At 45.7% G+C, this 22,573-nt stretch overlaps 1 protein-coding gene across 2 annotated transcripts in view; it reads right to left on the bottom strand.

Annotated features, from left to right (window-relative positions):
• ZDHHC13 (zinc finger DHHC-type palmitoyltransferase 13) overlaps positions 1-22,573 on the bottom strand; it is a 1,364,100-nt gene that overhangs the window by 227,830 nt on the left and 1,113,697 nt on the right. For both annotated transcript variants that reach the window (XM_069623461.1, XM_069623462.1), the window contains 2 exons: positions 19,849-19,911; positions 19,080-19,173 (listed from right to left, as the gene is read on the bottom strand). In XM_069623461.1, coding sequence (XP_069479562.1) covers positions 19,080-19,173; positions 19,849-19,911 — 157 coding nt within the window. The remainder of the gene's footprint in view (positions 1-19,079; positions 19,174-19,848; positions 19,912-22,573) is intronic.

Genomic DNA, 22,573 nt, shown 5'->3' with positions numbered 1-22,573 from the left:
GCTCCCAGGTAGAGCACCTGTCTTGATGGCACTAGGCATGACTTTGGGAAATTGATGGAGAATCCAATTTGTTGCAGACACTGGATGGTGGAAGCCGTGTTGTCTTCTGCCAGTGGGTATGAGGGGCACCTCACTAAACAGTCATCCAAGTATGGGTATACGTGGATGCCCCTCCACAGCAGGTGAGCCACTACCGGTGCGAAGCACTTAGTAAACACCCGTGTAGCTGAACTAAGGCTGAATGGTAGGGCCTTGAATTGGTAGTGTACTCTTGCCACCACGAAGCACAGGTAGCAACGTTGTGAGCAGCAAATAGGGATGTGAAAATCACTGTCCTCGAGATCAAGGGACGCCAAGAAGTCACCTTGTTGCAGCTGGACAGGACCTGCTGCAGCATTAGCATACAGAACATTTGTACCTTTAGGAATTTGTTGAGCAACCTTCGATCTAATATGGGTCTGTTGGACTGGCCCGTGGATTGGGAGGAGCCACATAACTATTGCTCCCCTGAGGAATATAGTGTCTTGTACGAGGAAGACAAAATGGTACATGGAAAGGTTGTCCTGTGAAGATCTATTAAAGCGTCCTTTGCCAGAGTGAAAGGAATGGCGTCTTTTCTGCAGTGTGCCAATGGAGCAAGCGGTCAGTGTCCATTTTGATGGCGAGTAAGGCTTTGTAGACCTTTCTGAACAGGTCTATGCCGTCAAATGGCATGCCGATGACTCTAGATTGCACATCCAGCCGAAAATCAGTAGCCTCGAGCCAACCTTGTTGTCGAAGGATTGCCCCATTACCAAGTTGGCGAAATCCTGTATTGGCAATATCCACTGATACTGTAATGGCATGGTCTGATGTCAAATCGCCTTCATGAAAAATGTCCATTGCCTTTTGTTTTTTGTCATCAGGATGGGGCCCAGCTTGTACCATAACTCGGCATCGTATCTGGCGAGAATGGCCATTGCATTCGCAGCCCTAATGGTAGTGGCTGCGGTGGTAGTGATTTTCTTGCAAAATCATCTAAGTGTTTTCCCTCCTTGTCCTTCGGAACAGTTGATGGGTTGGTGATCTTTTTTTGGCCGCAGCAGAGACAACAGAATCTGGTACAGGCTGTGTGCAGGGACAGGAGGGGGCCCTGTCTGGGGCCCTGACATTTTTTATCAAAATGATCCTTTTTTGCCAGAAGAGTTAAGGGATGTGCTATGGTGACATGGACATCCTCCCAGGCATGTTCTGAAAGATGAATGGACATAATTGATCGCCTCCATTGCTCCCTCTGTTGGTACAAGAGACTGGACTTGCGTTGCTCCTCCTCATTACTTTTGTCTCCTCCATATGCACATCTGGTGGAGCGCCCCTAATTGGGGTTTCATCTGGTTCCCCATCGGCCTGGACGAAATCCTTCAACTCGTCAGTGTGCAACGTGTGCGTGGACACCACATCGTCCAGGTAGTCAGGGTTTGTGTCCATCCCTGCCTTAGGGATTTTTTTTCCTCCCTTGGAGCAATGACGACGTGCATGCAGGCAACATACACCCGATGGTGCTTCAGCCTCTTTCTTCGCATTTCGTCTCTCCCCCGCGCCGTCCTGCACAGAGGTAGGATCACCTCTACTAGGGGTTGAGGGACACTACAAAAAATTCAATTTTTTTTCCCCTGTAAAATTCAGAATTTCCTAACTAATTTTACTTATAGTGCCTTTCTGAGCGCAGCATACCCAAGGAGACCATTTTCTAGCGGTCTACATTGTGGGGCAGATTGTAATTGGTACAAAGTGATGTTTTTCCACCTACATTGGCCATTTGGCTTTGCCTCCTCGTGGCAACTTGAAGCTGGCCGCCTTGGTTGCTCCTTCATGCAGGAGGCTCTGAGCACCCCCCCCCCCCCAACCCCTACCATGTGTCTTTGCTGATTGGCCTGCCTACCACATGAGCCTGAACTACCGTGACTTTTCGCCTCCACAACAATGGGTTAGTCTCCTCTAACTCGACACTCTCCTACCCATCTGAATTTCCCTTCCCCTCTCCATCCCTCCTGGTCTCCCACTCTTGCAGCCTACGATTGCACTGGGATTTACACCTACTGCTACCAATTTGAATTTAGCTGTGTTTTCACTGACTGCTACCAATTTGAATTTTGCTGTGCTCTTGTGTGCTTTTTCTCTTAAACTTGGTTGGCCGAGCCAGCTACTGCATTGTGCCATTCTGCCCCACTGTTCCTATCCTGATCCTCCCCATATGCCCTCCCCCCGCTCATCTCACTCTACTTCACCCATGACGCTCTGTTTCTCCCATCTTCTCTGTTTCTCCATCGACTATCCTTCCCTACTCACCAAGTCTGGCAGGAAGAAGTTCAAAAAGGATATCTGGTCTCTTACTCTGGTCTCCCCATCGCTGAGACCTATACCAGCGCATCCTCTAGACAGACACTCACCGACATCCTCTTTGTCGTTCCCACGCCAGATCTATGGACTCTTCATGTGGTCTCTGTGCTCTCTCCTTTCTCCCATTAATGGTGGCACCTTTGGGAGGCTCCCCTGGCCTCCTTCCACTCCTCTAATTTCATCCTTAATGTCTGCCTGAATGGCACCGTCTAGGTCCAAGGCCCCCAGGCCAACCTTCTCTTTGATAGATGCTTCCCACACCTCATCAATTTCCTTTCTTCTCACGCTGTTCCTTCTCTCCCTAACTCGGCTTCCATGCCTGCCCGCCTCTGCCGCCTCCTTGGCTACCTTGCCCTCTCCTGCACCTGGTGTCCAGTTAAAATACCGAATTCAAAGTGATCGAATGCCAAAGGTAAGAGTAAATTTGACCTAAAACAAAAGGGTCGAATTATTTTTTTTTTTCAATGTTTTATTTTGGGTTTCCGTTTTGGGAAAAAAGTGGTTTTTACCACAAAAAAAAGGGGCGGGACCCCAAAAACAAACAAAATGTAAAAAAAATAAAATTCGACCCTTTGGTTTTTGGTCCTTTTGGTCATTCGATCCTTTGCATTCGAAACTTTGACCTAGAACCCCTGCACCCTCTTGGACTCAGTCTACACTTCCTTCTACACCTCTGCAGTTTATACCTCCGATCTGTACCCCTCCTCGGAAGTCCTTCAAGGATGGCAACCTTTTCCATATTACCACTCTCAAAGCCAAGTGCAACTCTTGGTACAACTCCGACCTAGCTACCCATAAACGCAAGTGTCGGGTGGCTGAGAGGAAATTGAGGGCTTCTTGTACATACTCTGACAAAATGGCCAGCCGCCTGCTCCAAAGCCAATACCGGCTCCTTGTCTGAACTAAGAAGAGATCCCACATCCAACAAGAGGAGATCCCACATCCAAGCCCATGCCTCTGTAGCATCTAACAACTCGGCTGAACTCTTTAAAATCTACAAGGTGGTGGCCAAACCTGCTGCAGTCTCTACTTCTCCTGTCGCCTCCCAGGCCCTTTACACAGCCCTTGCCTCATTTCATCTAAAAACCCAGGACATCCTGTCCACCCTCTCCTCCTCTTCCCTCTCTGCTACCTCTGGCCCTACTGCAGCTCCCCCCATCAAATGGCATGCCCAGACCTGTCGTTTGGAATTATGCTTTCTTATTCTAAAGCATAGGCTTGGTGTCCTAACACTGTCCCCATGCAGTCCACTTTGAAAAATATGCCCATTGTGTTCTTGCGATCATATACAAGTTGTCTAAAACAACAATACATGGCTGGTGGAATGATTTGCCACCATATCCACAGCCTCCCAAAGTGCTTAATTGTAACACATCTGGGTGCAAGGGGTATTCCGCCTTCTCAGGGCCCAACTGCTGAATCAAAAAAGCTCCAACTCCAAGTATGTAACCTTTTGGACTCCCCAACCAGGAGGGGTGGTGGGGGCAGTAGGAAAGCTGCGGCTCTAGAACCAAATGTTGAAGCCTGAATACTTAATAAACCAGCACTCGGTGTAAGGGTGAGACGTGAGCAAAAGTGGGACTGCCAACACTGCCCTGTGCTTCGGTGTACGTTTTTTTTATCAACACTTGGAATGGAAGCTGGCCTAATCAAAACAGGCATCAATTTATCGGTGAGACCACTACTAAAGGGTAATGCTGGTACTTTCAGTATTTTCAGTTCCAGGAACGATGTTCTGTATAAACCAAATAACAGCTTGTCTTCTGTGTCTGAAATTCCTCAGAAGCCGACAAGCCTCAGGGATCCACAAAACTATATGTAAACAACCGAAATTAGCCGAAGTCTGGCCAAACAATAGAGGAATTGCATAGCCCTGCCTTTGAGTCTAAGCCGCCTGCTTCTTGCGAATCCCTCTGCAACTGTAGAAGGGAGTCTTCAGATTGTTCATCCAAATGTTCCTTGGGTAACTCTCACCCTGAGGGCAAAAGAACACTCGAGGCCATTAGAAATGTCCTATTGCTCCTCTGTAAAAATGTCCCTACATCTTCTGAATTGGGTAGCCCCATAAGGGCTGCAGAAAGGTGACTCCTACACAGAATTGGGAACCACTAAAGCTGAAGACCTCCGCACTGCCAGCACAAAGATCGAAGAAATGTGCTTTAAAATGTGCATATGATACAAGCGTTCAGAAAACAGCCTCTGAAGATGCTAATGACAATGACAATGACGCAGAGGAGGAGACTGAATAGCACAGAGTCCGTGCCAAAGAGGAGGATGGTGCCCATTCTCCCGCTTTCTTGACTAGACACAAGCTCTATGGTGTGCAATAGTGGTACTTTTATTTTCCAGAATTTAAGTCTGGACTGTCACAGGGACCGGCCCAAAGACTTTCCAACTACTCATTGGTGGATAGAGAAAAGGAGGAACCTGGATACCTTGCCTTGTTCAATGTTAGAAAAAATGTATATTTTCCACACAGTTTTTTGCATTTTAGTGCTTCATTGTATCAGGGTTTGTTTATTTTCTTAGGTTATAAACGCCCTTTGTGGGTACAGTTGGGGTTCTTATGTCCCCATGTGGTCAGCCGCCACGTGTTTCGACCCGTAGGTCCTTCTCAAGGCCGATACAGGTTCAACATCATATTGTGTGACAAATAGTGCTTTTGTGTGTCATTAAGGTGACATGTTATACATTTCATTTGTGCATGGTGCGCAGTGTAGGGTGAAAGAGTGGGGTGTATGTTAATTAGTTTCCAGCACTTACATAATTATACAAATTTGGTCCATCATGTTGAAGGAGAAAAGAAAAAGAGGGAGAGAGGGAAGATGGCAAGGTCAGCATGCGATCCAAAGGAATTGCAAAATGTGTTGTAGTTGGGACTAGGTATTTCTTACCTATGATTTGCGGTCTGGCGCCCTCTGTGGGGTTGTGGTTGGTTTAGATAATTCTGTGTGTAACAGTGGCTCTTGTTTGGCCCTGTAATAGATGAGAGTAAACTTCTGGGGTTAATTGGTTGAAGCGGGGTGAACCTTGGTGCAGTGCCTAGGCCATAAGGTGGTATTGTATTGCCATGATGGTGGTGGTCTCGCTTAATAGTCTCGTGGTGGCACGTAGTTGTGCTTGGTATGGCAAGATATGCAGAGTTCAGTGATAGCTGTTTGGTGCCGCTATTGGGTGGCTGGCTGGTGTGCTTGAGCCGTTCCACGTGGGGAGACTGGCTCCGTTGTGCCCCTATTAGTCTAAGTTAGGCATTAGGCATGGTTGTGCCAGGCCCTGTGTTGGGCAGTGCATTGTGTGGAGCTTGGTATAGCAAGAATTGCAGAATTCAGTGATGGCTGTTTGGTGCCTTTATTGGGTGACTGGCTTGTGTGCTTGAGCCATTCCACGTGGGCAGACTGGCTCTGTTGTGCCCATATTAATCTAAGTTGGGTCATGGTTGTGCTAAGGCCCTGTGTTGGGCGTGCGTTGTGTGGAGGATATCTGCTATGCATTAAATTGTATTTAAGAGCTTGCAATTGGTAATGAGCACCAGGTGGTGGCAGGGAGAGAAATTGGTGCGTGACTCAATTATATAAGAGTGTGGCAGAGTCGATAACTCCTGTGTAATTGTGGCCGTGGGGACCAGGTGGTGGTCCGTCTAAGCTTACCTGGAATCTATACTGCTTTGAGTGTAGCGTTCAGCTGTCTGAAGCTGTAGCGCTTCTGGGTTGTTTATGCAGACCTTTGGGGCATGAATAAGCATGTGCGGGCAGTGACTAGTGTGTCTTGTCACTGTTTGCACATGCGCATTGGTTGATCAGTTCAGATGCTGGCGCCTGCGCACCTTGTGATGCAAGGTGCTGCCGGGATATGTGGTTCACGGTTAATGCAATAATGACTGTGGGGACCAGCGGGTTGGTACGTGATGCTTGTTGGGCTCCTCTCGGTTTGGCGTTCAGTTGGCCATGGCTGTAACGCTTACAGCTTGTTGAAGCAGAAGGTTGGGAAATAGGTACGCATGTGTGGGAGGTGACTGGTGCATCATGTCTCCCTTGCACATGTGCATGATGTTATATCATTGTACAGCTGGCACCTGCGTACGTAGGTGCTGCAAGATGCTGCTGGGATGTGTGGTACAGTGGTGTGTGATCCGGTGGACCCAATGGGGGGGTCCGTGAGTTGGTGGTTGGGATGGTGGGACCATCCCAGATGCAATGGGGGCGGCATGCTGGGAGTCTGTTGAGGCAATTAATGGGAGGTGGGGAATTGCTCCTGCGGGTAGTGTCCAGGTGGCCCTGTGGCCCTCTGGGGATCTATACTGTTGTCCAAGTTGAGTACCTACACTAGTGTTCTGGGGTTATTAGGTAGGGCAGAGGTACTCTCTATTCCCTTGGGTACGAGGCTGAATACCTGGTCATTGGACTGATGGCCCCTCGTGGGTGATTCACGGATTTCAATGGTGTTGACTAGCTCATATTGACTGTGAGAGTCTGATGGCCATGGGGCTCGTCGTTTGGCATGGCAGAGTGCTGGTTGGAGGAAGGGAGGGTGGGTAAGAGGCTGGAAGTCACAGCAATACATTGCAATCATGTTCACTGTTTAAACCATTTTTGACACATCTATAGTGACAGATGATTCTTGCTTCTTCCCATCGTAGTTGGAGCATTCTGTTCCCTCATCTTGCTCCCATTTTTACTGTTCTTAACCCAAAAAACTGTATTTTGCTCTTGTTCTCCATTCGGTGATTTTTCTGCCAGTGATTCGCCAGGGGCAGTTTCGGATCCTGTGAATGGGTACTGTTCAAGTGTTCTCTTATTCTGATCCAGACCTCTCGGATAGTGCTTCCTATGTAGATTTTGTCACATACACATATTAGGACATAAATTACATATTTGGTATTACAATTCAGGTGTTCTATGATTTTAAACGGTGGACAGCCTCTAAAAGTTGCACATTTGGTTTGTGTTGCATATTTGCAAATTGAGCATGTGCCGCATTTAGTGAATCCAATTGGTGTCTAGTATTCTTTGGATTTTGTAGCTGTCCATGTTGTATCTAGTCACGAATCTGATTGATGTCTCCGATTGTGGTTTTCTTTTTTGGGGCGAGTAGTGTTTCCCTTGGTATATCAGATGTTTTTGTCTGGCTTCCATGAGGTTTTTACCGGAATAGCCTCTATTCGTGAATCTTAGGTCGAGAAGATCACATTCTTCGTCAAAAAGTTCTTGTGTGTTGCAGTTTCTTTTGGCTCCAATATATTCGCCTTGTGGGATATTCTGAATTACACTTTTCCGTTGACAGCTACTTGCATGTAGTACTGAATTAACCTCTGTTGGTTTCCGGAAGGTTCTTGTGATGATTTTATTTTCCTGGATTGTAATTCTAAGGTCCAAAAAATCAATTTGGACTGTGCTCAGATGACTGGTCAATTCTATTCCATATTTGTTTTGGTTGAGGTAGTCAACATAATGGCCTAATTCTTCTGGTGTCCCTTTCCATGGGAGGATGACATCGTCTATGTAGCGTGACCATTGAACGATTAGGTTTGTAAATCTTGTTTCTCACATGGCATACTACTAAGCCGAGACCTGCCGCTAACACAAATAACTGTCAAAAGAGACCCAGAGGGGCAATACATACTATTGAAAGGCCTCCTAGTGGAGCTTCCCGTCACCCTAGCTGCAAACCGGCTTTTGGCCCGAATGTTGTACAAGGCCTATTCCTTCGCAATCTTCTTCCCATTCTCAACCTTTACAGAGAGCCGCATAATAATGGGTGGCGACTTCAATTTAACACCAGACCAGAACCTGGACAAATCGCTCCCTCTGACGAAGGAGGACTTCGGCAAGGCTCTCGCCATGGCAGAATAAAGATTATACATTTTTCTCTCATGCCCATCTGGGGCACTCAAGGATAAACCTGCTGCTCCTCCCTAGTGCTCTCATCCCCTGTGTCGAAACCATACAAATAGGACACAGAGCTCTATCGGATCACGCCCCGGTCACAATGAAACTAAGGGTACAAGGCTTGCCCGACCAGGTTCAGCGATACTGGAGACTACAAGACCAAATTCTGACAGACATAGCTATCAGAACTGAAATTGCAAAAGCCCTCAAGAATTACTTCAAGGAGAACACCATCAGGGACAGGCCGGAACCTATCGTCTGGGACACAATGAAGCCAGTAATCGGGGGTGTGGCAGGCGACTACACAGCACGGCTCCAACGACTGAACAAGTTACAGCAGGACAAGCACGAGGCGGAGGTGGCAGAGGCGGAACGCATCCTCAAGCAAGGCCACAACAAGAAACTGAGCCACGTACTACAAAAAACGAAAAGAACCCTAGAAATGCACTTAGCGGACAAGGCAGCCAGAGCACTAACCTACACCAAGCAATTCTACTATGTGAACAGTAAGAAAGCAAACCGGCTTCTGGTCCACAAACTTAAAAAGCTGCAGTCGACAAACAATATTCAAGGTCTCCTGGATTCCCAAGGGACTCTTCGCCACTCTAACTGGAAATTATGACAGCACCCCACAAGGGAATCATGACAGGGCCCCCAATGGGTAAATCCGCACAGTCTCAATATCTACCAGGAGTCGAGCCGGACTCTCTGCATCCTCAACTGAAAGCCCCAGAAGACCCTATCTCTGCGGAAGAGGTGAGCAAGGTCATCTCAACATTGAAAAACTCGACCCCTGGACCAGACGGGCTCATGGCCAAATTCTATAAGAAGTTCTCCCACATACTCGCACCCCAGCTGGCGGCCCTGTTCAACTCGTTCTTATCGTCGGGAGCCACCACCCCCTCCATGGAGGAGTCACTAACTGTGCTAATACTGAAGCCCGGAAGGGATCGAAGCCACTGCGCCTTTTACAGGCTCATCACCCTATTGAACAATGACGCCAAAATATTTGCAAAAATTCTAGCGAACAGGCTAGCGCCCCTACTATCAGACATTATCCACCCGGACCAGACCGGATTCATCCCTGGTCGTAGCACTCACGACAACATAAGGAGAACCATACATATTATTGAATCTGCCAATAGGAAGGGCTTGGAAATGATGGTCACATCTCTCGACGCGCATGAAGCCTTTGGCATGCTAGATTGGGGCTATATCCAAGAAACGTTAAAGCAATATGGATTCAGACCCAACTTTTTAAAATGGACACTAGCCAATTATCAACACCCATCCACCAGGCTCAGAATGAATGGGACCAGATCCAACATAATTAAAATAACAAGAGGCAAGGATGTCCCCTTTGCCCCCCTCATCTTTGCCCTCTCCATGTAGCCATTCGCAAATAGAATTCGCCACAACATGGCAATCCATGGCCTGGAAATCAAAGACCAAGTCTATAAAGCCGCCCTATACGCCGACAATGTCCTCTTAACACTGGCTGAACCCAAGGAGTCCATGAAAGCTCTGTGGATGGAACTGAAGGAATTCGGGGAGGATTCCAGGTCAATCTCTCCAAGTCCACGTGGCCAATAGCGCTGGAAAACGACTATCTAATACCTTGGGCGAAAAGGCAATTGCCCTATCTAGGGGTCCAGCTACCATTCATACCCAATAGAATATATAAAGCAAACTTCCCGTCGCTCCTCAAAGAACTCAAAAGTGACCTGATACGCTGGCATAAACAGGAAATCTCCTGGTTTGGGAGAATCACGGCTCTAAAGATGAACCTAATTCCCAGACTGCTTTATCACTGCTCAGCCTTGCCAGCTACCATTCCGAAACAAGCGGTACAGAAGTTGCAAAGGAGCATCATGAAATATATATATGGGAAGGAAAGCAGCCACAAATCCTGAGGAGGATTATGCTTCGAGGACGGGCGGTGGGAGGCCTAGGAGCACCAGATGTTGCTAGATATATCCTTGCAGCGCCGCCCTCGCTGGCCTTCACCTGGACCTCCGCCACTCCGAAACCCCATTGGCTGGAGCTGGAGGAGACTTGGAGCCCAGTTCCGATAGACTCACTGCCACACATGAAAAGACACAGCATCCAAGCAGACATGCAGCCTCTTTCAGCGACCGAAAACACGGTGGCGAACTGGAGGAAAGCAGCGCGACTGTGGAATAGCCGAAGCATAACAGGCCCACTCACCCCGATCTGGATGAACCCGGAATTCTCGCCGGGCACTAGCCCTAATAACTTTCAGAGATAGAAAGAAGGAGGACTAGAGAAGGGTCAAGACTTTTTTGAAGATGGAAACCCCCTGGACTTAGCCTGCAAGGCGAAATTCAAAGTTGCGGAAACAGAGATTCAGATATTCACAGCTAAGACACTGGCTTTCAAGCAGTGTCATGAAAAATCTCGGGAGCAGAGACCTTCCAGCCCTGGAGCGAACCCTCACAGTGACACCCCCCCAACCCCCGAAGGGAAGAATATCAACCCTCTACAGGATCCTCTACAGAACTGACCCAACCTGCAAGGAACCATACATGCACAGATGGGAGAAAGGCATAGGGAGGCCCATCGAACCTGAGGAATGGGACCACATCTGGACCAGAGTGCACAGAAGTTCCAAATGCGTATCTAACAAGGAGGGGGCATTCAAAGTATGCTATAGGTGGTATTGAACCCCAGAGATGCTCAATAAATGTAACCCCGCGATCTCCCTGTTGTGTTGGAGAGGATGTCCGGACATGAGTACACTGTACCACCTACTATGGACATGCCCCAAGGCCGCCAGATTCTGGAAAGCCGTGCTAGATCAAGTCAACACAATCACGGGCCTCACAATCCCATGGGAACCAGGTATTGTCTTCCTGGGAGCAAGCGGCTAGGGCCAATTCCCTCTGTCGGGCAACAGAACAGAATTATGCGCCCACCTGCTGATGGCAGCTAAAATTTCAGTGGGCAAGTGTTAGGACATAATAGCGGCCGTGAAAATAACAGCCCTCCGGTTTGGAAACAGACACAAATTCTACCAAACCTGGACCCCATTCCTGGACTACACACAGAAATACCCAGGCCTGGCCCGACTCCGATGGATGGACAAGTAAGATTAAAGAGGAGGTCGAAAGAGCGGAACACAAATCACAGTCAGGGGAAGCCAACGGGAAAGACATAAGGGCCCGGGACTGCCTCTGCCTTCCCCCTCCCCCATCCTGCCGCTCTCAAGAGCATATACGAACTAATGAAGGCTCAGTACCATGCAGATCCAGTCACCTCCCAATGTAAACTCGAAGTGCAGACAGCGTCCTTGGGTTCTTACACCTGTTACACAACCCATGTTCTCCCCTCCCTCCCTCTCTCCCTCCCTCCCTCCCTCCTTCCCCCCCCATCGTCCCCCCTGAGACCTTACAGACTTGTTGTTTTTGTTTATGTTTATTGTCTCCTGTAATAACAAGCAACGGAGTGCTGTTTTTGGTGCATGTAACATAATGACACAATGCCCGATTGCGTGTACAAAACCAATAAAAAGATGTTTGGAAAAAAAAAAACATCTTGGGGGACTCTTGCTCTACTTCCTTCCCTCCACACAAACCTATCCAAGGATTTATTGATGCTACCCATTATAATTTTTGAAAACGTCAGAGGGAGCATGCTAAAAACAAACATTTCGGAAGAAGGGACATCTTAACTACGCTAACCTTCCCCCATAAGGTTAGTTTTAACTCCTCCAATCTACAGCAAAGACGGTCTACCTCTGCAACTTTCAAACAGATATTGTATGCAAGCAAGGACTCCACATCCCTATTTATATGAATACCCAAATATTTAAGACCCGAACCAGCCCACATCTCCAGATACGCCTGAAACGACCCCCTATGACACGATGCTGAAATCGGATAAATCAAAGTCTTTGCTACATTAACTTTACAATTAGTAAATTTGCCAAATTCATGCAGAATTGCTAGAAGCTCCGGATATGAACACTTCAGGTTCGAGATTAGGACTAAGAGGTCATCCGCATACAAAAGTACTTTGGACACATTCTTGTTTTGACACAGTCCTCATGCACTTTATCTCACAATTTCCTCAGGCCCAGTACCTCCATTAAAGGTAGTTGGTTCAACCGTAGGAGCTTTATAAATCTCCTCAATGCAGGGCCTGGGCAATTAATGAGGTATTTTTGGATTGCCAAGTATGTTGTGTCTATGGATACAAATTCTCCATAGGTGTTTAGGGTGGATAGACGTTACTAGTTTTGTCCCCAGTCCCATAGTCCCACCCTTTTGGTGGATTCCTTGATTAGCCCATAAGTCTTTCACAGACAGGAGTCCACCCAAAATTCACAAACCAATCTTACATCTGTTTTCCAAAGGGCCATAGTGCCTCCTGGTCCTTGTATTTCAAAATGGCACCCACACAAGCCAGCATAGGGCATTTGGGTTCTCCTCTCGCCTTTATGTATAGTGTCACGTCTGATAAGGACCAGAGCAGCAACTGATGGAATGCCCAATACGAGGCAGATTGTCTGTACTGGGACACCCTGCGTAAACACAGGGTTCGCCTCCATAGCCCACCCTCCGGTCTGTCTTCAACTGGTACAATGCATTCAGGCTGTACGCTATGGCAGAGGGCCGTGCATTGTCTATAAACTTTAATTATACCATTTCGCCTGTATCCAGCAATGTTTTCCGAATTGTTTTAATGAAAGTAGTAAGAACTTGGGCTTTTGAGCTTTTTTCTCATTTAATTTCCACCTATTTAGGTCTTCGTCTATTGTCACATCTATATATTTACATTCTGTGACTCAGTCAATCAGCGTTTGATATTCCCATTTTTCCCGCCAATTATCATGTGCTGGGTTTCTTCTAGGTTTAGAATTAGCTCGTAATTCTGGGCAAATTTGTACAGTGCCTGTGCTGAACGATTTAGGCCTACAATAGTAATACACGTCGTCGGTGTAGGATATCCAATGCACATGTCTTGTCCCAATCCTAGGGGCAAAGCCTTTTATTTTTCCTAGACTTGCGGGCAGGTCAGCCATGTACAGGTTGAAGAGCATGTGCATGAGCACACAGCCTTGCTTTAAGCCTTTGATGGTTGCAATGTCCCTTGTGCACAAGCCCATGCTATCCAAACTTAACTAATACAGAGGTGTCAGTATCAAAGTCACAGAGCATATGCAACAAATCCTCCGGGGTACCCCAAGTAATCAGCTTGCTCCACAGTTCATCGCGGTTGACTGTATTGAACGCTGACTTAAAGTTAGCGAAAAGCAAATGGAGAGATGGAGTTCCTGGCTCTTGTGCTGTTTGCAGCAAGGTGTTTAGTAGCAGTAAGCTGTGCACTGTGCCAGGCCCCACTCTGAAGCCTATCTGGAATGGTCCAAGTATTTCAGGGCTATCCACCCACAATCTCCATCTATCCAGGATCAGCAAAGCAAACAATATACCAGTTGAGTGTAACATAGATAACAATCTATAGTTGGACGGTTCACTTCTCTCGTTTTTTAACAGACGAGGATTATGAGTGCTTTTTTCCAGCTACATGGGGAGTTTTCCTTTTTTACAGATCTTATTAAATAGTCTTTGTAGGACTTGACCCAAGATCACAGAGTCTTTTTTCAGGACAGGATTTGGCAAGCCGTGGGCCCTGGATCCTTTAAATCCCTTAATTTTCAGCACAATGTCAAGCTCATCAAAAGTAATGTTATACAATTTCTTTATTAAATCAGACACAGGATCACTATCGGTAGAATCAAAGCAGTATACCTTGTGTATATACTAGTGCTCCTTGGCCGGGTTAAGTAATATTCCTGCTTTGTTTGCCTGTAATCCATGAAATCGTTTCCATATTGTTTGCGTCTGTCCTAGTGATGAGCTTGAACATATTTTGCCACTGTGCGTTCTTATTGCTCATGTGCCATCTTTTTACCAAATTTCTATAGGCATTCTTCTCTTTTTTTATTCTGACTTGAGCCCGGGTAATATCTCATTCTGACCTTGCAATGGATCAGATGTTTTGTCTTAACTTACACTTATGGCAGGGTCAAATGTTTTTCTTTTAGCTTCACCGTCTCTAAAGGTATACCTCTTTACCAGAGGGACTACCTCTTATTAGATCTTTATTCCTCTCGATCATTTCTTCTGCTTTATAACAAATGTTTGGCATGAGGAATTGTTCGAGATTAGCAGCCAAGTGTATGTTCATGATCTTGATGTTCCTGTCTGACCAGGTGACTGGGTTTACGCCAGCGCTCATCACCACATCCCCCATTTTCTTTTACGACGCAAGGTTATTTAGGTTCAGTGAGACGGTCAGCATAGCATGATCGCTATGACTATTAAACTTAAAGCACATATCTTGTACAAAGTACACCTCCAAGGCACCAACAAAAAAGTAATCTAGGGTTGCGGTTGCACCGTTTCCCCTCCACATATTCTGACTGGGCGCATCTTCTGTTGTGGCTCAATTTAGCATATGGAGTCCCCATTCGTTCACGAATTTGAGCAATATTTTACTGTGTTTATTGGGAGATCTACTGTGGACTGACAGCTGGCTGTTTGGGCTCATTAGGCGATGGGCATTTAGGTCCCCTCCAATAATTACCAGGATATGTTCCACCTCCGTCAAACCGATCTGTCATGGTGCTGCCAATGATGCCAAATATCTCCATAGTTATGGCTCCACCCTGGGGCACATTTACATTGGAGAGAAATACTTTCTTTATTTCACACATCCCCTAAACTCAATCTCCACTGGCAATAAATGGTGTTTACTACCTATAGTTTCTATTGTTCTAACAGCCATTTTATTGTTTATTCCAATCAATAATTCCCCACAGAGCCGGACCATTTTTCCCTTTTCTGCCAGTGTTTGATGCACTGTGTAGCCATAAAGCATTATTTCCTGCAATAGCCAAGCTTCCTGCAAACTGAACACTTCAGCATCAATCAGTGGTTTGGGGCCCTTTTCAATATCTAAGAAATGAGAATGACCACGATTATTCCACGTTATGATTGTGGCACTTGGCCGATGTATTCTATTTACTGGCAAGAAACGATAACCAAGCCAATTCCCTTTCTGTAGAATCAGATGATGGCTCTGCTTTGCCCATCTTGACCATTGTGTCAGTTCTTTTCTCTCGTAGATAATTGGGATTCCAAGGTATCAAGCTGGTCGCCTCTGATCTTTAAATTCAGTCTTGTAACACTTTAGCTTTGTTCGACTTAACAATGGTCGTCGTTGCCAATATTGTCACATGTCCCATTTATAGTATTAGTTTTGTAAAGGGCTCAATTAGGTCAACGGTGTCCTGTGCAGGATAGTGAATAATTGAAGATGTGACAGTGGTACATTCCAACAATTGTACATAGTCCAAGTCTTTGGAGAGCAATACCTTCAAGTTGGGGGATAGCATTAAAAAACCCCAGTATGGTCTGCCTTTTTAGCAATTTCTCTGATGCAATTGGGAGAATTCTTCTAAATGGTAGTTTAGTGCTAGAAGACCGTTTGTACTCCTTGATCTCAGATATGTATGTAGCTTGTTCAATCACTTCATTTCTTGATGGCCGCTTTTCTGATTTCTGGTCCGGTGTAGAGCATGTCTTTACTATAAATTAAGTATTACTGACTTCATCTATGTCACTTAACATTGTGCTTTGTCTTCCTGAGCCTCAGCTATATTAGCAGGTGCCTATCAGCCAGCTAGTTCGTTTACCTGACTCTCTCCTGTCGTTTGTCTTCTATTGACATGTTTTCTTACTTTTTTTTACATTGATCTTAGTTCCTTCTTCAGACTTTTGCGAGCTTTCATCTGTCATCTTTAATAGGAATGTTGATTCCTTAATGTTTGTTCCTTCATAGCTTTACTTTTTTGTATTCTTTGTTCCTTTCGTGTCAAATAGATGCTATTATCACTCAGACCGGAATCTTCAGAGTCAATATCTGCGTTATCCTTTGCATTCGGGGTTTCATCATTAGACGCTGTATCCACCACCTTTTCTGTTCTCTCCTTGTCCGAACATACCCCCAGGGAGTTTTCAGTGTTGTCTGGAGGATTTTGGGGACCCCTTCCCTCAGCATGTAGTCGAGATGCAATTTGGGTCAGCACTGTTTCCTGTGCCTTGATGTTCTCATGCATTTTCCCACAGAGCTTCAGTAATATCGTTGGAGCAAATTGCATAGCCTCAGTGCCTGACTCTTCTGTGTACATTGTTTCGTTACAATCTGTGTTTTGCTCTTCAATTAACAGTAACAGTGATGTCAATAGGCGGGATGGTGGTTCTTTTTTGCCGGAGTCTCACTTGTTTTCCGAATCATATTGGAGCACAAATCAATGGCGTTGTGGCCTGCCACCGGGGCATTCACACTTCGCTAAAGGGAGTTGCACAGTTCCAGTAACAAATTATCAATAGATGTCGGTTTTGACTTATTTAGGTGGGTTTTGTATGCTCTCAAAGTGCTAGTAGGTTGAGTTCTCATGACTGGATGCCCTTCTGCTACAAAATAGTGTTTGTTTTCCCCCTAGCCATGTCGGTCGGGGCATGCTCCAATACTTCCATCAGACTCTTTCCCTAGTTGTGGCCGCCTTTCAACTTGCCTCTCCTTTCTCGTTAGCCTGTCTAGCTCTGCTGGCCTGGAGCGAAGATAATAGGATGCATTATTGCTTTTGTTTTTATATTGAGCTGGCATAGTTCAGTACAGGCTTGGCTTTCAACCAGGGTCTTGGTTTAATAGCATGTTTGTTGAAAACTGTTTACTTCCAGAGCTTTGCGCGCCGACTTCCGAACCGAGTCGTACCTGCAGCCCGCTGCTGGTCAGCCAAACCACCAAACCGCAGCTACACTGTCGTAGCACTCATCAGCAGCGCGTGCAGGAGCATGCTTCAGCAGGTTTTTGTAGCTGTTCAGGTGCAATGGGTGGGTCACGTAATTGCCACAATGCTTTCCAAATGATCCTAAGGAAAAGGAGAAACCACCGCCAAACCGCAGCTACACTCTAATAGCACTGGTCAGAAACAACCTTTCCACAATAGGAACTCCCCTTCACCTTTTGTGCCATAACAATTGTCAATCGCAAGCATACAGTACACATTTCTATGCAGCCATTTTTTATGGATATGATAAAGGAATACAACATGAATGCTTGTAAACAGAGGTATTGAAGCAGCACATTTGAAAACAAGAACTATCATTTTGAAATTGTGTCCATGTTTTATTTCCGTTCTCCGACATTTTGAAATGCTTATACACAAAATAAAGTGCCAACATTAAGATGAGGTGACAGCCACGAGGATACCAGGTTGCTAATACCTGCACTGTTTCCAGGGCACACCTAGTAGCACCAACATTCATCCATCACATGGAGATTAGAACATTTGAGGTGCTTGCAGTCGGGGGTCCCCGTTCGTGGCCCACACAGTTGCAGTAAGTTCAGTTTTACAGGGAAGCTAAACTAGTTGAAGTAACACATCCGGGCTAACAACACACCCAAGGTAAAGTCAGTCCCAAAAAATATTCACACCTACTAGCAATTGAGGTCATCATGTGTTAAAGGTGCTACCTTTGCCCTCATGATCATTTGAAAAGAAAAAAAAAAATCAAGTTCTTTGTAAAGAATAGCTTTACCATTGCTATTGTGCTTTCAATACTATTTTAGGTTTAGAATCTGTACATCCGGTATTGACATATGGGTGGCAGGAAGTGGGCTTTAAGTCTTGCCAAGTCCTCCGTCTAGCCTTTACACAATGTCACAAAACAATATCACAAAACCTTCAAGCATTGCTTCAAGCTACTAATGTTATTCTTAGACTCATGAGAACCCTTTTTTTAATTGGAAGTTTCTGCTTTCCAATGTGGGGGTCAAAGTATAGATAATATTCACAGTTGTGAAAGAGGGTTTTCATTTTCTGGTAGGGAACCACTAGAGCATCAGACGTTGCTTTGAAAGGGGTCAGAGTAATAATGGTTCATATCATGGAAATCATTGAAGGCAAGATCGGAGCTCACTAAATGCATACCAATATCTGGCCAATCTCTGTGCACCTTCATACTTATGGTGTAGCACCCGTTGACATACAATAATGGCAACTGGACATATCTGAAATTGAACATGAGGATTTCTAATTGACGTAGCTAGAATGCAACACAAAAGGCACACAATCTTGGCATGCTTGGAAATCATCTCAAATACAACCACTTTTACAATGAGTTAGCACACTTGTTGTCACCGACAGCCCCCTCCTCAGGATTAAAGCCAATTTACACTGGCTGACTATTTAACACGGGGCCATGGTCCAACAGCAACAAGTTTGCATTCTTGGAGGCACACAGCCCTGTTTAAGCCACCTGTTTCTATGTGAAAGAGGCACTATTGTGATAAAGTCATATCAGTTGTGTTTCCTTTTGGCATCGGAGGAGCTGTGGGCATAATCCCAGAATGCAAAGAAAAAAAAGGGACTGGATAAGCACCTACAGATGGGAATGGGTCATGTTGGCAACTATGGCTGTGGGGACCAGGGATGTTCACTTGCAAAGTGATGAGCCACCAGAGAGTGGTAACATTTGGATACCCCAGAGCCTCTACATGTGTCCCAGCCCGTCCTACTTTATGCCCCATTTTAAGTCCGGGGGGGCATAGATGCTGCACACCTACTCCAATCTGGGAATCCTCAGGGGAAGAAAGTGTTATCCTCCATCTTCCACACCGACATAACCAACAATCATGCACAACCTACTTACTCGCCTCCCAGAACCTTAGTTGCTCGTCACCGAAAGTAACTAAAGTTAAACACATCCCCCAAAGTCATCTTACCTATGCATCTCCCAGTCCATATACAGTGCTGGTCATATTTGGCTACACATGAGCCACAGGCATGACAATGCACTGAACGCAATGGCTTCTTCACCTGTGAAGAAAGACCGGGGAAGAAAATTAAAAGAACAGTGAAGATTGGAAGATCTGTTTTCACACTTCCATGAGCCTCATTTTAACAGTATCCACTAACTAAAATGTCCTACATCAGATTCTCAATTACAAAAGAAATCTGTACGCATTAAGCATTTCGTCTTCCATTACTACTTCCGCCAATAAAGGGTACTTTCTAGGGATACTCTATACACTAATTGAGGGATTACTCTGCAACATGGCATAAACCTAAGTGCAATTGACTGCTTTTGCATTGTGCAGCACAATTAAGTCTTTTCCACACAAATATCAGTCTAGCCAAGGAATGCTAAGGACAGACAGTTCTTAGGACTTCCAAAACTAAAAATAAGTCATAAGGGAAGAGAAAAGTTGGAAAGAAAAGGTGCGTAATTTAAATGATGGGAGAATGTATTCATTTACAAAACAGAACTCTTAATGTCTTTATTTGGTTTAGCAGTGCAGAATACAAGTCTACTAAAGTGAAAAGGTGTGGTACTATTGTTTGTAGTTTGTGAAGCCCTGGGAAGCAACCTGGAACCGTCCCCAAGCTGTTTAGAAGAAACCTGAACAGCACAGAAGCATGCAGGGTCAACATGATTCAGGAATAGCATTCAGTTGTTTAATTGCTTCAAAAATATAGGAAAGCTGGACTCACAAGGCAAGACGTGCAAAACGTTCGGATGTCCAAGCAGCCAGCTTCAGCAAGTGTAACAATTGTCTGAAAGAGATACAGAACATTATGTTTTCATAGGTTTATCTTTTTTTAAAGAAAATAACACAGCCTATTGACGAAGTCTACAATGATGATACAAACTAAGTAAGAAGGAGGAGGTGTCTGCACGATTTTGGAAAAGCTGCTGCACCTCAATACCCGACGGTGATGCCTCCAATGGAACTCTAAGTGCAGCCTCACAAGAGATGAAGACACTCCAGGGAAAGATGACAAGCAAGGTTAATGGAGTGCAAGCAAAATACTGGCGGGACAGAGTATTCGAATGGGTACCTACTTGGGCTTCTGGATTGTTTGAGTGACTGTCTCCGAGCTAGTGCTCATTCTCATCACCTTCTGCATTTTTAAGAACATTTTATAAGGATATTTTAACAAACAAAGGACATTTGATGTTACACTTATGTGTTGACAAAAATAGTTTTGAAATGAAGGGTAGAAAAAAAATATAGTGGGGAAGGATGAAGTGGAGGATCCTGATGGATGAGCTTTTACACAGCTTGTAGATGTTGACAATTATAACGAATTATGGATTCAATGCCTAAAGGATGGGAAAGAGTGTTTATGGACGGGGGAAGATTTCAACGGTTGGGCAGAGACTGGGGAAACATGAGACGGTTGAAAAAAATGTGGATACATAAAAAAGAAGTAGCTAAAAAGGAATGCGAGGCTCAAAAAAACTTAGTTATTCATAAATTAATAAAAGGGGGGCTAATGTAATAAAGATGCAAGTTCAACGCCATATAACAGAACACAATTATCAGCTGCGAGGGTAGCACTGTACAAGGTTGGGGGCCTCTTTCTCATATCTGTGAAGTAAAATTCTTAATAAAACGAATCCATAAATACAGGAGCACAGGCAAGTATAACCAAACTTAGTGGTAGAATGAAAAATGTGGTAACTAAGTCTTAAAAGCTTGCTTTTGGTTTAAACGCGTGTTAGCTTTAATGCGCAGCAAAGGCCGCTGTGGCTGGGGATTTAGTGCAGAGTCTGCAGTCCCAGGCCAGCTCTGTGAAAAGAACACAATGGTTGTTATTTTTCGAGGTCACAGATTAGAGCTCACAGGTTTCGACAACGAATAAGTTATACATGACCAATTTATAATTAAAAATCATTTATGAAATACAATTTTTTTAATGGAGGCGAAAAGAATCACAGCGGTTTCAAATTGCCCCATTGGACATCTTCCCTGGGAAACGGATTAGAATTTTATTGATATGCAACAATTGTATGGTAGTATGTCCGTGGTTCAAGGCTCTGATGGAGAGCCATTCTCATGGGAATCAGGATGAGGTAACAAAGGCAGTTGAATAAGGTTCTGGCAGTCGTCTCAAATGTTTCAATGACCTAACTTTGTGCTGTGCGAATTGGGGGTGGATTGTGACATCACAGGGTATAATTGATGGCGGTGTGGGAGGTAATGTGGACCCAATGGTTGTTCGCAATGTATGCTTTTCTACAAGGGTTCCAAGTCCAATCAGTTCTGCGTGGGGAGATTTCTTTCATGTCGCACAATCACAAATCCTAATTACTTTGTTTTGTAAACAAGTTCTTAGTTTAGGGGAGTTTCTTTGGACTCTTGCGACCTTTGCGTCTCTCTCTATTCTTCCCTCTGGCTCGACTCTGCAGGGCACATTCTTGATTCTCTGATCTCCTCAGACCTCCTCCTCTCTAACCCTCTCACCACTCCTCTCTCATTGAGTGACCACTTCCTCTTTTCCTCATCTCTCGTTCTCTACCCCTTAGGCCAAGCCTACCGCCACACTGCCACCCATTGTCTCAGTCATTCGACCCATGAAGCGTGTGTCAGTTGAGGCTTTTGGTGCATCTTCCTCTCCTCCTACTGCACCTCGGGCTGACTAGCACCCTGACACAGCCTTGCCCATGCTCCACTCTGCTATCTCCGATACTCTCGATGTAATTGTCCCCGTCATGAGGAGCCGCATGAAGCCTAAAATGAAGGGCAACTCCTGGTACAACTCAGACCTAGTCACCCTTAAATGCAACTGTAGGGTGGCCGAGAGGAAATGGTTGGCATCTTGTACATCCTCTGACAAACTGGCCTGCCGCCTGCTTCAAAGGCAATATCGAATCTCCGTCCTCACTAAGAAGAGAGCTCACATCCAAGCCTGCGTCTCTGTGGCACCCAGAAACTCGGCTGATCTCTTTAAAATCTGCAGGGAGCTGGCCAATCCTGCCGCAGTCTCAACCTCTCCTGTCCCTTCACAGGCCCTATGTACGGCCCTGGCTTCTCACTTCATCTCTAAAACCCCGGACATCCTGTCCACCCTCTCGGCTTCTCCAGCCTCTCCCTCAACTCTCTCCTCTTCCTCCGGACCCCCAGTAGCCACCCCACCCCCTCCCTTCTCTGCCTTTCCTCTCTTCTTCCCGGATGCGGTTTCTAGACAAGTCCAATCTATGAAAACCTCCTCCAAACAGGGTCTTCCCTGTTCTTTCAAAAACAATCAAGGACCACATTGACACCCTCGCCCATGCCCTGGCTGATTTCTGCAACCACTCGTTTGCCTCTGGAACCTTGCCCTCCCCCTGCAGCACTCTTGTGCACCCTCTCCTCCTCTCCTCAAGAAACCCTCAGCCGACCCCTCCATTATAGCCAACTATCACCCAATCTCCATCACTCCTTTCCTTGGC

Source organism: Ambystoma mexicanum, chromosome 11 (genome assembly GCF_040938575.1).
Source record: "Ambystoma mexicanum isolate Mex_15411 chromosome 11, UKY_AmexF1_1, whole genome shotgun sequence".
Taxonomy (NCBI): Eukaryota; Metazoa; Chordata; class Amphibia; order Caudata; family Ambystomatidae; genus Ambystoma; species Ambystoma mexicanum.
The sequence above is the reverse complement of the archived record's forward strand: the minus strand, read 5'-3'. Positions and strand labels throughout refer to the sequence as shown.